Raw genomic sequence first — 17,049 nt, 5'->3', positions numbered from 1 at the left:
CTTCTAGTTCAATTGTGATAGGAGTTTTCATTTTCTTGTTTATTCTATTCTTCTCAAGACCTAGTTTCTATTTTCTTGTTCTGGAGTTGTGGTGATGTTGCTCTCTTCAATCGATCCTCTTGTTCTATCAAGATCATGTTCTCTCCTTGTTTACTTAATTTAGTTAGTTTGTCGTGAATCTTCTCAAAATCTTTCCATCTTATCAAATTTTGCCTCAATTTCCTACCGAAGTGCTGATGAAATTTTGTGTAAATTCTTGCTTGTTTCTCATATCGTTCTTCATCTCTTTGCAACCTTCAAGGACCGTTGGTTTCACTCGTTTGTCAAGAAGCAACTAAGTTTTACCTCTTCCTTTCCTCTTCCTCTTCCCCTTTCATTCTTAGATCTCGGGGCAAGATCTCTGGTTAGTGTAGGAGAATTGTGACAACCCGAGACCGATGCTCCAGAAGATTCCCCTTTCATTCCGTCGCCGTCGTGTGGTTAGTTGGTCTGTCGCATTCATCATCACATCATGCGCATCATCCGTATTGCATTGGCACTCCGTTGCTGCCAGTTTTCAAACTGCATCCGTTATTAGTTGCCGGTTCTCCCCGTGTTCATCGTTCACCGTTTTGAGTCCGACAACACACTTACGCGTCAGCGGCATCGATAAAATATTGTTTTTAAAGGTGTCCAAAAAATATTCTTGGATTGGGTTGAAACTTGGCGTGCGGTCTGTATATGTTGTAGGTGGGGTGCTTGCCAATTTTCGTTGCAATCAGAGTTCGTTTGATGCCCATACCGTCTATTATATAGCGACACTATAGCCGGTTTAATTGTCGGACGTTCGGTGTTTTAAAAACTCTGTCATGGGCCGCACCATTTCCCTCTCATCCCTACATAGCCCATCTACACAACCACTAGACCCACCTAGCCACAGTTCGTGATCGAAGCCATCCGATTACGATCGTGCGGTCAAAATCGACCCTGAAAACTCTAAGCCTAGCCCTCCCTTCTATAAATGGACACCCCCACGTCCAGAAATGACCTTATCCCACCTCTACCTTGAAAATCGTGCCTACCAAACCCTAGCCCACAACCCCTCCTCACACCTCCAGCCGCCGGGTCCGCTCGAGCCCGGGTCAAGCCCGCGAAGCCCATGTGGGCGCGCAGCCCCGACCCCCCATGCCCGAGCTCCTCTCAAGCCCCTCCATGACAGTGCCCCGTCGGCCTCCTCCCGGACTCCAGCCCTGTTGCCGCCTTCTGTGCGCCGCCGCCGGCCGACGTCCCCAACCCTGGCTGCCTCCCGCCGGCCGCAGGCTGCCGCGCCCCTCGCAGCCGCCGCCCGAGCTCCCATGGCTACACGAGTCAGCCCCTCGCTGCCGTCTCCCATGGACGCCGGATCTAGACTCACCGCCGCCAGATCCGCGCCTCCGGCAGCACCATGACCTCGCCAGACCCGTCCCCGCCGTCCGGAGCCGCCCTGTGCCGCCACCCCACCTCTCGTCGTCGCCGGAGATCGACAGCGCCGCTGGGTCGCTGCCCCATCGGGAGATCAAGAAGGAGCCCCTCGCTCTGCTCCTCCCCTTGACCCCGAGCGCCAGCCAACGCCTCGACCGAGCGGCCAGGCCAGGTCGGCCTCCCGCAGTGGCCCAGCCAGCTTCCTCACCGCTCCACGCCCAGCCGAAGCCGGCCCGCTCAGCCGGCCCTAGGCGCCTCCTCCTCCAGGCCGGCCCATGGCTGCGAGGTGAGCCTCTATCCCCCGCGCCCGACGCGTTTTCGCTATGTTGTGCCCTTTGCACTGCTGTAGATTCGACCCATTAGTTTTTCTTTCAGTTAACCGAGGATTTTCAGAAAAATGCATATTTTTAAAACACTCGTAGTTTTTAAACCGTGCGTCGGATCGCGATAAGTTATATATGTAGATCGTGTAGAATTTCACGTAGATTAATATTTTCCAACTCCCATGCATACTTAAAACTGTTTAGCATGTTGTTTGCATTGTTTTGCGTGTCGACGTGATAGAAACGATTTAGTTCGTAGTTATTTAACCGTAGCTCCGTTGGATATGAGCCATATATGTAAATGGACTAGAACGACGAGTAGAATCCGACGAGTAGAATCTTGTGAACCACTTTGTTTTTCCGTTTAACAAACATAAAATGTGATTAGGACAAATCTGGACAGATTTAGAAGTTAACACATGGGGCGAGTTCGGAAATGCTATATGATGTTTCCGGCCTCATTTAAAATGCCTAGATAGGTATATTATTTGTGCTTCACCCCTTGCCATGTTTAACTACATTTAATATTGTTGTGTACCTAAACGAGAGTGAACTTAATAATTAAATGTGGAGTTTCATCAATATGCAACTCGTGCATATTGAGCTTCACTTAATGTGTAGCGTTTGACTGTGTGAATTGCCATGCTATGCCTTGCATATTTGAAACTGGACATGCATCATATTAGGGTGTGCATAATGTCGTGCATGTGCCGTGGGGAATATCGTGTGTTGATGCTTGTTTCCAGTTTGCTTCGTCTCGATAGAGTTCTGCAAGCGTGTAGGAATGTGAGGACCCGTTCGACTACTTGGTTTGTTTGCTTCACGGAGTCGTTCTTCTTCCAAGTGGGATCTCAGGCAAGATGATCATTTCCCTAGATACCATTACTATCATTGCCATGCTAGTTGTCTCGATTCTTTCGCTATGTCTCGCTGCCTACCACTTAAAAGTCAGCCTCTCAACATTACCATGAAAACCTTCAACCTGATCACAACCTAGCAAACCACTGATTGGCTATGTTACCGCTTGCTTAACCATTTGATAGCGTTGCTAGTTGCAGGTGCAGTTGCTTTCATGTGATAACATGGGTTCCTTGTCATATCACCTTATTAATGCTAATTAATTTAATGCACCTATATACTTGGTAAAAGGTGGAAGGCTTGGCTTTCTAGCCTAGTGTTTTGTTCCACCTTTGCCGTCTTAGTTTCGGCTACCGGTGTTATGTTCCATAATGAGTGCTCCTAACATGTTTGGGGTTGTTACGGGGACCCCCTAGATTCTTGTTTTGGGATAAAGCTCGTCTCGCAAAGCCCAGCATTGGTTCTATATTTGTCGAACATAATAATACTGATATTAATGTGACGCATAGGAAGTTAGCGCTACCCGAGGAGTAATTCAACATAATACAAGGGGGGCAGTGCTGCTGGTGTTGGTCCCAAGCAGAGCCACTTGCGGGGCCACCCAGGGCAACTCGGGGGATTTCTATCCGGCCACCGTATGTATTGCTCATCCGCCGTGTCCTGAGAACGAGATACGCGGCTCCAATCGGGATTGTCGACACGCCGGGCGGCCTTGCTGGACTTGTTTTACCTTTCTCGAGCGTCTTGTGCGAGGGATTCCGAGGATGCTTTGGGTTATCTCGAGGTTGAGGTTTTCCAATAGTAACCCGAGGAGATCACGGGTTTCCCTGATCGAGGTCATTCTTGCGCAGCGTGTGGTAGTTTGTGATGGACTAGTTGGAGCACCCCTGCAGGGTTAAATTTTTCAGAAAGTCGTGCCCGTGGTTATGTGGCAATGTGAAAACTTTGTTTAACATCTGGTTCTAGATAACTTGAAGTAAGCTTAACAAAAACTTGCCAACTGAGTGCGTAACCGTGACTGTCTCTTTCGCGAGCTCCTTCTCCGATCGAAGATACAATGGGGTTATGTCTGACGTAAGTAGGTGTTCATGATCATTCATTTGATCATCAGTAGTTCACGTCCGCTGTGCGTAGATCATCCCCCTCTTATTCTTGTACTCGTAAGTTAGCCACCTCAAATAAATGCTTAGTCACTTGCTGCAGCCTCACCACTTAACCATACCTCACCCATTGAGCTTTGCTAGTCTTGATACCTTTGTAAATGAGATTGCTGAGTCCCTGTGGCTCACAGATTACTACAACACCAGTTGCAGGTACAGGTAAAGAGTTACTTTGACGTGAGCACGCTGATTGTGCTATTTGGAGTTTCTTCTTCTTTTTCTTCGTCGATCTAGGATGGGTTCCAGGTCGGCAACCTGGGATAGCAAGGATGGACGTCGTTCTTTTATCATTTGTTTTTTGTCCGTAGTCGGACCCTGCTCTTCTTCATGATGATTGTATGTATTGTATTGATGTGACTCCGATGTAGCTTGTGGCGAGTGTAAGCCAACTCCTTATACTCATCTTTTCAGTATATGTACTTGTAACGATATTCATTCTTGCGAAACGACGAGATGCGTTTCTATCCCTGTCGAGGCCCTCGCGCCAAAATAAGGATAGGACCGCATCTTGGACGTTACATCCGGCTGGCGGTAAGGGCTCGACGACCTCCTTCGGGTGGCGCCATGGAGCTCAGGTCCTGCGAAGAAGAGGCGGTGGCGAGGTTAGGGAAAGGGAGAGAGGAGGAATAAGGAGAAGGGGAGAAGGGCACGGGTCCGGACTGGGCTGGCCTGGTATGGAGGTCGGCGGCGGCGACACTCCGGTGGCATGGCTAGCGCGGCGGTGGACGCGGGCTAGAGTGGGAGGCCGCGGGGAGGAGCGGCTCGGGCGGCGGAGGCGCGGTGCGGGCCTGTACGAGCCCAGATGGGCTCAGGCGGGCCCCGATCTAGGTCGGGAGGGGCCGACGCGAGGTGGGAGGCGACCTGGGTAGGTGGCGGCGGCGGAGAGGTGGCCGGTCGGCGCGGGGCTCAAGGTGGAACTAGGGTTTACCCGATTTGGACGATTTGGGAGTCTATTTATAGCAAATGGGGCTAGGGATGAGGGTTTTAGTTCTTTTGCGGACCGTAGGATAACGACCCGATGGCTCCAGATGGATGGGGCTTATGCTAGGTGGGTTAGTGGTTGTTTAGAGGGGGTTGGGGCTAAGAAAAGAGGGAAGTGGCAACCCGTGATAGAGTTTTCAAACCCGAAAATGTCTGAGAATAAACCGGCTATAGCCGCTATAGGTTTAACGATTCAGGTTTCAAAGGGACTTCGAATGCGATGAAATTTGGTAGGCGGTCTACCTACACTATATTAAGACCGCACGTCAACTTTTAACCTATTCCGAGAAAGTGTTATACTGATTTTGAAAAACAATATTTTATCAATGTCGCGGGTGCGTGCGTGTGTTGATGGTCTCGAAACGGTCAAGACAAAAATAAAGAGAACCGACAACTAATAACGGATGCAAATTTAGAAAAATGATGGCAACAAACTGCCGATGCTATGCAGATGATGCGCATGATGCGATGATGAATACGACAAACAAAAGAACCACACGACGACAATGGAATAAAAAGAAAATCTTCTGAAGCGTGGGTTCCGGGCTATTACAATATAATTATGCAAACAGTTATAGTACAAGTGACAATTACAAATTTGATAAATCATGGGTGATTAGAAGTACAAAAGTAGTAAATGAATGAATGATTGATCTTGTGGGTTATAATGTAATTGATTCCAGTGTGCGAGACAACAACCAAGAGCAATCTATTTTATCATTCTAAACAACACCACTTGTGAGTGTAGTATCATGCTCATGTCAGAATCTAAGAGATTAAGGAACATAGGGAGTAGATGGTAATTATGTACATCGTAGAGGAATAAATTTGATCACATATGCTATATAGGGACTTTTGCAGATGCATGCTAGCTGTAGAAGCACATCCCTGTATGGAGAAAATACACTTTATTAGAGTACCGAAATGAATATGACATTGTGGTGCAAGACAGCGCTCATCTCGTGGGCGAGGTGACGAGAGGCGATGACGACGAACGATAAAGTGATCAGCCGATAAATGATAAGTGGCGTCGACGTTTGGTCCCTTTCCACTCCTCGCTTCTGCCTCTTCCTATATTCATATTTCCCGTTCTTGCTTTGTCAGATGTTGTTCATTTCCACTGCCCGACAGGGGCCTCTTCGGGGGATTATCTAGCCGATAAATGATAAGTGCCACCGCTGTTTGGTCCCTTTCCTCTCCTCGCTTCTACCTCTTCCTATATTCATGTTTCCCGTTCTTGCCTTATCAGATGTTGTTCATTTCCACTGCCCAACAGGGGCCTCTTCGGGGGGATTATCTAGCGCCAGTCAACATAGTAGGAGAGACGACTCTTATGGATTAGGGTGTTGCACATCAGGCGAACCAATTGATGGGCTGTTCAACGTGTTGATCTTGTTGATTTGTTCTTGACATATCCTTTGTGCTGCTGTATTTTTTGAATCAGTTGGTGGTTCATATTAACAAGTAGTATCATTCTGTCATTTTTGAACCACTGGTGTTGTACGTAATTAGTCTTCTAAACTACTCTCTTTGTGGCGTTTTTGACATTATACTAGTGTAAAAACGCTCCTATATTATAGGACGGAGGGAGTATAAAACTACTGCTTTTGCATCCATATAAGCCCCTTAATACGAATGATGTAATTTTTATTTTCAGTTTTTTCCTTTTCTCTCTTGCATGGTATATCACTAGATACTAGACTGAGACTTGGTTAAATCTCAGTAAACCATATGCACTTCCTCCGTGCTAATTTTTCTTTTTAGTTTTTTCCTTTTCTCTCTTGCATGGTACTCCCTCCGTTCCTAAATATAAGTCTTTTAAAAGATTTTACTAGGTGACTACATACGAAGCAAAATGAATGAATCTACACTTTAAAATATGTCTATATACATCTGTATGTAGTTCTCTAGTAGAATCCTTAGAAAGACTTATATTTAGGAACGGAGGGAGTATATCACTAGAGTACTAGACTGAGACTTGGTTAAATCTCAATAAACCATATGCACGTCGTGGTGAAAAATATATGGGTACATATATTTTCTAACAAATCGGTTACACTAAGGAACTAAGGAGTTGTTCGGGAAACCTCCATCTCCGCCAGATCCACGTATCTGCAGTCTCTCTGTTTACCCGTTTCATAAGTTTGCACTACCGCTTCGGCTGCTCCGGGAGCGGAGTTAGGAGCTGGAGGGTCTTCGAACAGGCCCTAAGACTAATGGAAACATATACGGGTTTGATAAAGCGGAGATTGCTTTTGGAGTTCGGCCTTCATGGAGGCCTTTAAATTTAAAATTTAAATTTTACGAAAATTCATATTTTTATATTTAAAAAAAATCTGAAAAAAATACAGAGATATGTGAGGGCGTAACACACATGTGTGTAAATTTTTAGGACAAAATACATTGAAATGGGGGTTGTGCAAAAAAGATAAATCTAAAGGTTTTTAACACATGATACTATTCATCCTCTCAGGTCATGAATTTGTCTTTTTTATACACATCGCATTTTAACATTTTTCATCCTGAAATTTTATACACATCTCTACTATTAAAGGGGGATCTGCCGTCTGTCGTGATGGTTCGACCACGACAGATCCCCCTCCTAACGCTAGCACTTCCACCGCTAGCAGTTCCATCGATTTTTTTTCATCCCTTCATAAACCAAACGATTAAATACAAAAAAAAACCGGTTCACATAAAAACCCTCTACATGACCGCGCACCCACATCCTCAACTGGGAATCGCTCCTCTCGCGCAGCCGCTAGCCGCCGCACACGCCCCCATGCCGCTCGCCCCCGTCCCCCGCGCCGCTCGGCACTGCCGCCGCCCCAGCGCCGCTCGGAGCCGCCGCGCCTCCCGCCGCCACCGCCACTCTCCATCCCCTCCTCCCCCGGCACGCTGGCCGCCATGGTGAAGCGGTGGCTCCCCCTGGAGGCCAACCCCAACGTCATGAACCAGGTACCCACGCCTCCTCTCCACTTCCTGTATTCACCGGTGTCTCGCCCCGGCCTCCCCTCTTCCTCCCTCGCTCACGGGCCCTCACGCTACGGTGCGCGGTTCATGTGGGGGCTGGGGGTCCCGGAGGACGTGGGGTTCTGCAATGTGTACGGGCTCGACGACGAGATGCTCGTCATGGTGCGCCAGCCGGTCCTCGCCGTCCTCCTGCTCTACCCGTAGGTGTTTCCCGAGTCTTGGCGCGGTGGCGCCTGATTGGCCGTGGAGTTTTTGTTTGAGTTGTTGCTTTTGCCGGCGATGGGGAGGGGCTGATTTGTTTTCCACCGCGTGTTGGCGAGCAGGATAAGAAGAAGGAATCGGATGCCTCGACCACCTCCTCCACGGTGGAGACCAAGGTGAGACTCAACTGTATGATTAGTTTGGTGTTAAGTATACTCAGCACATTTTCCTGGCGTAACATCCATCGATTGCCATCCATAAATCCTGGTAAAAAAAAAGGTTCGTTCATCTACTTCTAAGAATAATTTCATGAAACATTGTGTTCTTAGGGACGGAATTTGGTGAAATATCGTCATGGTAGTTCAGCGTAATTAATCATAGGACATTAGGACCTAAATCATGTGTATCTGCTTAAATTGTTCACCTGATGCCACACCTTAGCAGGAAGCTAGGAACGGTAGCAGCCACTGGGTATGGTTTTAGCTGATTCTTGAAACTCTACATGTTACTTCCAACAGTAGGTCTTTAGCCATTTTCATGGTGCCCCTGATTATGGGGTATTTCGTTGGATACTCCAGTAAAACAAATGCACTTCAGTGGTTAAATTGATTCAATGTTATCGTGCTTGCTAACCACAAAGTTTCAATGTGTTAAGTTGATTTCTACTGTTGGTTCATTTTACACTGCTCACTCTACATGTAACACTTGTTTCCCCTAAATTTCAACTTGTGAATCAATTCAGTATAATGAATTGTGTCCACAGTGGTTAGCAGCTTATTAGGTATCTATTGTTTCTTCAATATGCATAATCTTATGGCTTCAATACATGTTGGTTTTGTGGTTCCCAAATAGCTTGAGATATAGTAAAATATAATTTCTCAACGATTATTAAGGAACCTATGCCAAGTTTCTATATGCTTATTTCTTTATAATACAAAATATTCATGATGCAGGAACCCAAAAAGAAAGTATATTTTACAAAATAAACTGTTGGCAATGCTTGCGGAACAATTGGTATTATTCATGCAATAGGGAACGCTGTGTCCAAAATCAAGCTAGGTATTTACAGCACTTTTGAGTTTTAACTTCCTATTGATGTATAGAATATTAATCTCTATTATTAAAGGGGATCTGTCGTCTGTCGTGATGGTTCGACCTCCAGCGATCCCCCTTCCTACCGCTAGCCTTTCCACCGTTTCATCGATTTTTTTCAATCCCTCCGTAAACCAGGCGATAAACCATCGATTAGTTCAATAAAAAACCCTCTCGGCTCCTCTTACCTCAGATTGAAAAGTTGGCCGGAAAAAGGACCAACGACCCACGACCCAGCCCCCACCCACGTTGCTCCCGATCCCATCTTGTGTGAGGTCCCACGAGGCGAATCTGCCGGGCGCCGTCGCTCATGGAGGGGATGTGGAGGAAGGCCAAGAGGGCGATGGGCATTGGCATCTGCGCGCACCTCCCCGCCGTCACCAGCGACCGGGCCGACTGCGCCAGCGAGCGCCGCGCGTCCGACGCCTTCTCCCAGGACTCGGCGGCGGCCGCGCACGCGTCGGCGCACAATACGCCGACGCAGGCGGAGGCACCCGGCGCCGCACCAGCACCCTCCACGTCTACCCCAAGTTCAGTTCGCCTCGAGCCCTACCGCTAACCGCTCGCGGCGCTGCAGAGAGAGAGAGAGAGGGAGCCCTGCCGCCGCCCCCTGCGAGTCCGGCGAGATGGTGCTCGCGCAGCTCGGTGGGAGCCTCTCCCGCGCGCGACGAACGCCACGGTTGTCGACGAGAGGGTCCTCGGCGACTGCCTCAACGAGATCACCCGCGCGCTCATGCAGGCCAACATCCAGTTCGACATGGTCCGCGACATGCATGCCAGCGTCAAGCGCGCCGTCTACCTCGGGGCGCACGCCGCCGGCACCGACAAGCGCCGCGTCATCAAGACGATAGTGTCCACAACAACCAGTGTTGGAATTATGCCCTAGAGGCAATGATAAATATAGTTATTATTATAATTCCTGTGTCAAGATAATCGTTTATTATCCATGCTATAATTGTATTGAATGAAGACTCATTTACATGTGTGGATACATAGACAAAACACCGTCCCTAGCAAGCCTCTAGTTGGCTAGCCAGTTGATCAAAGATAGTCAGTGTCTTCTGATTATGAACAAGGTGTTGTTGCTTGATAACTGGATCACGTCATTAGGAGAATCACGTGATGGACTAGACCCAAACTAATAGACGTAGCATGTTGATCGTGTCATTTTATTGCTACTGTTTTCTGCGTGTCAAGTATTTATTCCTATGACCATGAGATCATATAACTCACTGACACCGGAGGAATACTTTGTGTGTATCAAACGTCGCAACGTAACTGGGTGACTATAAAGATGCTCTACAGGTATCTCCGAAGGTGTTAGTTGAGTTAGTATGGATCAAGACTGGGATTTGTCACTCCGTGTGACGGAGAGGTATCTCGGGGCCCACTCGGTAATACAACATCACACACAAGCCTTGCAAGCAATGTGACTTAGTGTAAGTTGCGGGATCTTGTATTACGGAACGAGTAAAGAGACTTGCCGGTAAACGAGATTGAAATAGGTATGCGGATACTGACGATCGAATCTCGGGCAAGTAACATACCGAAGGACAAAGGGAATGATATACGGGATTATATGAATACTTGGCACTGAGGTTCAAACGATAAGATCTTCGTATAATATGTAGGATCCAATATGGGCATCCAGGTCCCGCTATTGGATATTGACCGAGGAGTCTCTCGGGTCATGTCTACATGATTCTCGAACCCGCAGGGTCTGCACACTTAAGGTTCGACGTTGTTTTATGCGTATTTGAGTTATATGGTTGGTTACCGAATGTTGTTCGGAGTCCCGGATAAGATCACAGACGTCACGAGGGTTTCCGGAATGGTCCGGAAACGAAGATTGATATATAGGATGACCTCATTTGATTACCGGAAGGTTTTCAGAGTTACCGGGAATGTACCGGGAATGACGAATGGGTTCCGGGAGTTCACCGGGGGGGGGGGGGGGGCAACCCACCCCGGGGAAGCCCATAGGCCATAAGGGTGGCGCACCAGCCCTTAGTGGGCTGGTGGGACAGCCCAAAAGGGCCCTATGCGCCATACAAAGGAAAATCAAAGAGAAAGAAAAAAAAAGGGAGGTGGGAAGGAAGGGAAGGACTCCCACCCAGCAAACCAAGTCCAACTCGGTTTGGGGGGGGAGCCTTCCCCCCTTGGACTCGGCCGACCCCCTTGGGGCTCCTTGAGCCCCAAGGCAAGGTCCCCTCCCTCCCACCTATATATACAGAGGTATTGGGGCTGATTTGGGACGACTTTTCCACGGCAGCCCGACCACATACCTCCACGGTTTTTCCTCTAGATCGCGTTTCTCCGGAGCTCGGGCGGAGCCCTGCTGAGACAAGGTCATCACCAACCTCCGGAGCGCCGTCACGTTGCCGGAGAACTCTTCTACCTCTCCGTCTCTCTTGGTGGATCAAGAAGGCCGAGATCATCGTCGAGCTGTACGTGTGTTGAACGCGGAGGTGCCGTCCGTTCGGCACTAGATCGTGGGACTGATCGCGGAATTGTTCGCGGGGCGGATCGAGGGACGTGAGGACGTTCCACTACATCAACCGCGTTCACTAACGCTTCTGCTGTACGATCTACAAGGGTACGTAGATCACTCATCCCCTCTCGTAGATGGACATCACCATGATAGGTCTTCGTACGCGTAGGAAATTTTTTGTTTCCCATGCGACGTTCACCAACAACCAGGCCCTCGCCCCGCCCGCCCGCACGAACACGCCCTAACCTGACGCAAATTCTCTCGTGTGATTTCGGGGAGAGGTTTTAATTGAATAGCCTTCCGTGTATGTCGTCATTGCTGTAGGCCGTCTTCGATGAGCTATGCAACATGTTGGATGCCGGGAAGCCGACCTTCGCTCCCAAGAAAGGGAAGCCGTGCATGGTCATGTTTGTTGGTTTGCAAGGTCAGTCTGCCCTACCTGCTGCCACGTTATTACTGTATGTCCGAATTCTGTCTTGATATATGATGTTTTAGAAATTGCATCCCCCCAAATGAACATATGCAGTATCCGTTATTCCTTAATTTGGAGGACATTGTTTCACGGTTAAATTTCATGAGAATAACATTATCTTTCATAGTGACTTGATTACTTCTGATTAAGCTGTTTACCGGCTTGTTTATATATTCATTTGATGGGGTAAACCATGGAAACAATAGTCACCTTCAATGATTTTTTCACTTTGTCGAGCTACTGGCATGTGATTCTCTCCGGCTGATTTTTTTGGTGATACAAGAAGCCATGTAATTGGAGACTTGGAGTTGTAGTGATTAACCATTCTTATGTTCCTTTGGGGTGGATACCTGATGTGTTGCAAATTTTGTTCTATTCTAAAAGAAAGATACACTTTATACTGCATGTTTTCTCATCTTGGATGGGTAGTTTGTAATTAGCGAGTCATTTGAAGGGCCAGTTGTAAGTGATAGATCACATTCTTATGATACTATTTGGCTTCGGTGTGGGGCTGTTGTTGTTTAGCTGACTGGCTCACTAATGATCGGTTATATGTCTTCTGCACTTTAGTTGCATTGCTTATAATATACTGTTCACAAATCACAAGGCATCGTCTTGTTCATGCAGGTTCTGGGAAAAATACCACTTGTACGAAATATGCCCATTATCATCAAAAGATAGGATTTAAACCGGCACTGGTTTGTGCTGACACATTCAGGGCTGGTGCTTTTGATCAGCTAAAACAAAATGCGACAAAGATCATGGTTCCTTTCTATGGAAGGTACACTAGCACCTCTTTACCACTTCGACTGCTAATATTATGATTTGCTATCTCTTGTTTTTCCTAATTGTTGTGTCACTGCAGCTACATGGAATCAGACCCAGTAAAAATTGTTGTTGAGGGCGTGGAGAGGTTTAGAAAAGAAAATTGTGATCTCATAATTGTAGATACAAGTGGAAGGCACAAACAGGAAGCGGCTCTGTTTGAAGAAATGCGCCAAGTTTCAGAAGCAAGAGTAATACACGCAGAACCCTTACTTTCAGTTGTAACCTGAACCAAATGAAAAGCTCACCTTCATTGTCATGATATCATGCAGAAACCAGACCTGGTAATATTTGTGATGGATGGTAGCATTGGTCAGGCTGCATTTGCTCAGGCCCAAGCATTCAGGCAAAGTGTTCTGGTTGGTGCTGTAATTGTTACAAAAATGAACGGCCATGCGAAAGGATGTGGCGCACTTAGCGCGTTAGTATTCCCTTCCCTTATCTTACACTACCCTCTTGGTGCCATTTAACTGGAGCTCGTTGATGCTCACAGTAGCTTTGAGAGGAAAGCAAGCAAGAGCAGGAAGAAAGTTGCACGAAAAAGAGGGGATTCAAGAGGTTCTACAGATAGGCAGACTAATGAACCTAAGGAAAATTCAAATGCTTCTTTGCTGAAATTACATGAAAAGAGGGAGGAATTTATGAATTCAACTTCGTATGTACACATGCAATTTAGTTTCTTTTGTATTTCGTTGTAAGAAAAAAGAGACACGATGGTTGCGCAGGAGTAAATAGGCGAACAAAGAATTGGTATCTATTATTTTACTCCCTTCATTTGTATATAAGGTGTATAAATTTCAGCATAGTGACCAAGACATATAATTATAGATAAGTTAGGCCAAAATTACCGCTGTCTAATTTGTGGATTAGCGGCAAGTAAATTATTTAGGCTAAAAAAGTAAGAGATACATACAATCAAAAGAGAGATAGTTTCATTTTTTCTCTACAAGAAGAGATACGTGCAATCAGGGGAAATATACTTTCTTTTTTTCTAGAAGGTCAAGATGGGAATTATGAGAAACTAGAACAAAAGCACCTTATATTATAGGTTTTATAAAAAACAAATGCACCTTATATAAAGGAACGGAAAGAGTATTGATGAATACACATATACACTTCCAAATAAGAACAATTATTTGACTTATTTGTTTTTTTTGGTCCGTAGCAACGCACGGGCAGCCAACTAGTATACATAAAATCGTTATTTACTTGCATAATTGTTTTCACATTTTTTTGAAACCAAAAAGTTTGAATTTTGAATTATTTTCAAAAAAAGGCCTCCATGGTGCTCGGGGGCCAAACGCCCATTCTCCTTGACAAAGGGGTTATGAAACTAGATGGTGTAACTTTTTTTTTTGAGGGGTTATCTAATACTGTAGCTAGAGCAGCTATCTGCCAGCAGACGCGAACCTTTCTAAAAACCAGGAAAACCCGACCCAAAACCTTAGTTTCTTCAAAACTTCCCATTGTTCTAAGTTAATCCCTGCAGGCATTCTTCCACAAATGAGGCAGTCCCAGCGCCTTCAGTAAAACACTCGGTCGACCAAAAAAATTCAATGATGGAACTGATAAAATGCAACCTGGAAACTGGGTTACTAAAAGTCTACCTCTATCCAATCATCCTCCCAAATCAAGAAAAGGACTTACCAAGCTAATAAATTCTGATAAATAGATGTGGCAATGGTTTCCCAGAGTTAAATAAAGCTACCTTACTAAGGCCTTGTTTGGTACTAGGGTTTTTGAAAAGATTGGTGGGGATAATCCCCACAGGGATTGGATGAAACCCCATCCTTCACCAAATCCCTTCAAACCCCCATTTATCCCCAATACACTAGGTAGGGATAGTGTATTGAAAATGCACTAGAATTTAGGGATTTGTGGAAAAATGTGAGGATAAAACATGTCAAATACACTAAAACCAAATGACGTTATGGGATATGTGAGGATTTAGGGATTTGACCGGGATAATCCCCACTAATTCCCTGAAATACACCAGTACCAAACAAGGCCTAAAGATTAAAACATATCCTCTTCACTACAGAGAGGCACTTCAAAACATGATAAAAGAACAAGAGTCATCATTCATAACAGAAGATCAAATAAAGTTCTCGCAAGTATCAAGATACTATACAAATTTTAAGATTTCAAATATGCCAATTTAGTCATTGATTTTTTTCGGTTTCAGCTAAGCTGCTTCCAACTGTTATATATCTTATTGTGAAAAGATCTCTATCATAGCTTGGTACAGAGTACAGGTTACACATACTGTAATAGACGAGCATACGTAATGTCTAGTACTCCTCATGAACAAAAATATTTAAAAAAACACTGTTATGAGTTCATCACCAGCCCAAAAAACTATTGAAATCGTTTGGTATCAAAATTGTACAGTAAACTACATGCCTGTTATACTCCTTGTACAAAACTAGTGAATGGGTGGATAGTGGAAGTGGTACATTCGGCGAAAGGATTGCTTTCAAAGATCTTCTTAAACTGCAATGACTCAAGATGGACCATGAAGACGCCTCCATTTGTTGACACAAATATCACATTATCATCTCCAGCAACCCCCAACACCGTTTGAAGATTTGTCCACTCGCCTGGTCTCAGCGGAAGAAGCTTGTTCAAGTCAATTGCTTGTGCCGGCATCCATCCAGCAACTCCACCAAGAACAGTCGCCCTCACCCATAGATAAGCTACGAAGTTGTCTGACACAACGATGAAGCCAAGCCCACCGCCCAGCGTACTCAAGTAGAGGCCGTGATGACTAGCATGGGCATCCGGTGGCACCTCTACAACAGCTAGGGTCTGCGTATCCAAATCAAGCTCAAGGATGCCAGTCTGAGTACCAAAAATAAACCAGTGGAGGGAATTCCGAACCAGGATGCTTCGGCTTCCAACACAAGACATGGTGTGATACGGAACATCGGTCGATATGAGATCGCCCCATGAGTTGGTTTCCGATGAGTAGACGCAGGCTCGCGCGACGAGCTTGTCGGCGGACACCAAGACGACCTTGAAGGGGCTCGAGTGGCAGCTGCCGTGCACGTGGTCCTCGTCGCCGGCAACACAGAGCACATCCGCTTGCACATGTGACTTGCTCCAGTCGTGGTCCAACTGCGGTGGACTGCCTATGAAGCGGCGGTCGCCTGTGACGGGATCCCACACCAAGATCTGGAGGCAGCCCCTGCCTAGGCGATCCCCTCTGGTGAAGAGCACGCGGCCGTGGCGGCAGCGGCGGAAGGACCAGATGCCATCGCCGCCGCCGCCTTCGATATTGTCGAACCGCACGGAGAAGCGCTCGGACGGGATGCGGTCCGGCCGGTCCAGGACCGACCTGAAGGAGAGGTCTCCGCGGTAGAAGTCCAGGAACACTCCGATGATGGGGGGCTCCCGGTGGTGGGCGCAGAAGCGGCGGAGGAATTGGGGATCGGCGATGAGGTGGCGCCACTGCTTGCAGACGAGGGAGGCGCGGGGGAGGGACGAAGGCTGCGGAGGGAGGCGGAGGAGTATCTCGGCGAGGAGGTTTTCATCGTCCGTCGGGGTCGTCTTCGCCGGCGGCGGCAGCTCGGGGCGGCGGCGGTGGCAGATGGGGTTCATCTCGTCTCTCCTATCGATGCGCCGTGATGATCGATTGTTTCCTACGTGGTCCTTGTGTCCTGAGTATTTATTATTTTCATTGTACATACGGGCTGAACCATCCGAATTCGAATACAATCGGGACTGCGTACAGTGCAGAACGTATGCGTACACGGACAGATTTCTTAATTGAAAACAACCTTTTCTTTTTTGAAAAGGGAAGTGATAAGCGTCGACGGACCGACGCTAACGTTCGGCCGGTCTGGCATAGACCATTAGATTAAGGGCAGTGCTTTAAATTTCAACGATTGCAACAAAAAACAAAATTTATAGTAAAAAAAAAATATCTACGTGATCGTAGCAAAAAAACAAAGCTGATGATGCATGATAGCAAAAGTCAAACGCCGGTTGTAACAAATATCTATGTGAACGTGTATCCAACTTTTTTAGTGAATGATTGCAGCAAAAAAAGATGCCGGTTATAGCAAAAATTAACACGGTTGTAGCAAAAGGAAAAAACATCGATTGTAACGAAAAATCCGACGAACTGTAGTTGCAACCAAACGTATATGCATCTTTTTTACCGGACAAATGTAGAAAAAAACGCTTGCAGCAAAAATGACGCTAGTTGCAACAAATTTACACGAGAAAAAA

General features: G+C 46.6%; 1 protein-coding gene and 2 pseudogenes across 1 annotated transcript; 2 read left to right on the top strand and 1 right to left on the bottom strand.

Moving 5' to 3' along the window:
* Positions 1 to 7,669: 7,669 nt before the first annotated feature.
* LOC123399315 lies at positions 7,670 to 9,021 on the top strand (annotated as a pseudogene).
* Positions 9,022 to 9,654: 633 nt separating this feature from the next.
* Positions 9,655 to 13,286, top strand: LOC123399305 (annotated as a pseudogene).
* A 1,801-nt stretch (positions 13,287 to 15,087) lies between these two features.
* Positions 15,088 to 16,563, bottom strand: LOC123411270. The gene has a single exon (XM_045104204.1). The coding sequence runs from the start codon at positions 16,501 to 16,503 to the stop codon at positions 15,223 to 15,225; it is 1,281 nt and encodes a 426-aa protein (XP_044960139.1). The 5' UTR covers positions 16,504 to 16,563; the 3' UTR covers positions 15,088 to 15,222.
* Between the last annotated feature and the right edge of the window lie 486 nt (positions 16,564 to 17,049).

The sequence above is a fragment of the Hordeum vulgare genome, chromosome 1H, assembly GCF_904849725.1.
Source record: "Hordeum vulgare subsp. vulgare chromosome 1H, MorexV3_pseudomolecules_assembly, whole genome shotgun sequence".
Classification (NCBI taxonomy): Eukaryota; Viridiplantae; Streptophyta; class Magnoliopsida; order Poales; family Poaceae; genus Hordeum; species Hordeum vulgare.
Note: the sequence above shows the minus strand (reverse complement) of the source record. Positions and strands in the feature narration are given on the sequence as shown.

What these genes read in the sequence shown, in the direction of transcription:
- LOC123411270 (XM_045104204.1), bottom strand. Translation starts at nt 16,503, where the DNA reads ATGTACAATGAAAATAATAAATACTCAGGACACAAGGACCACGTAGGA.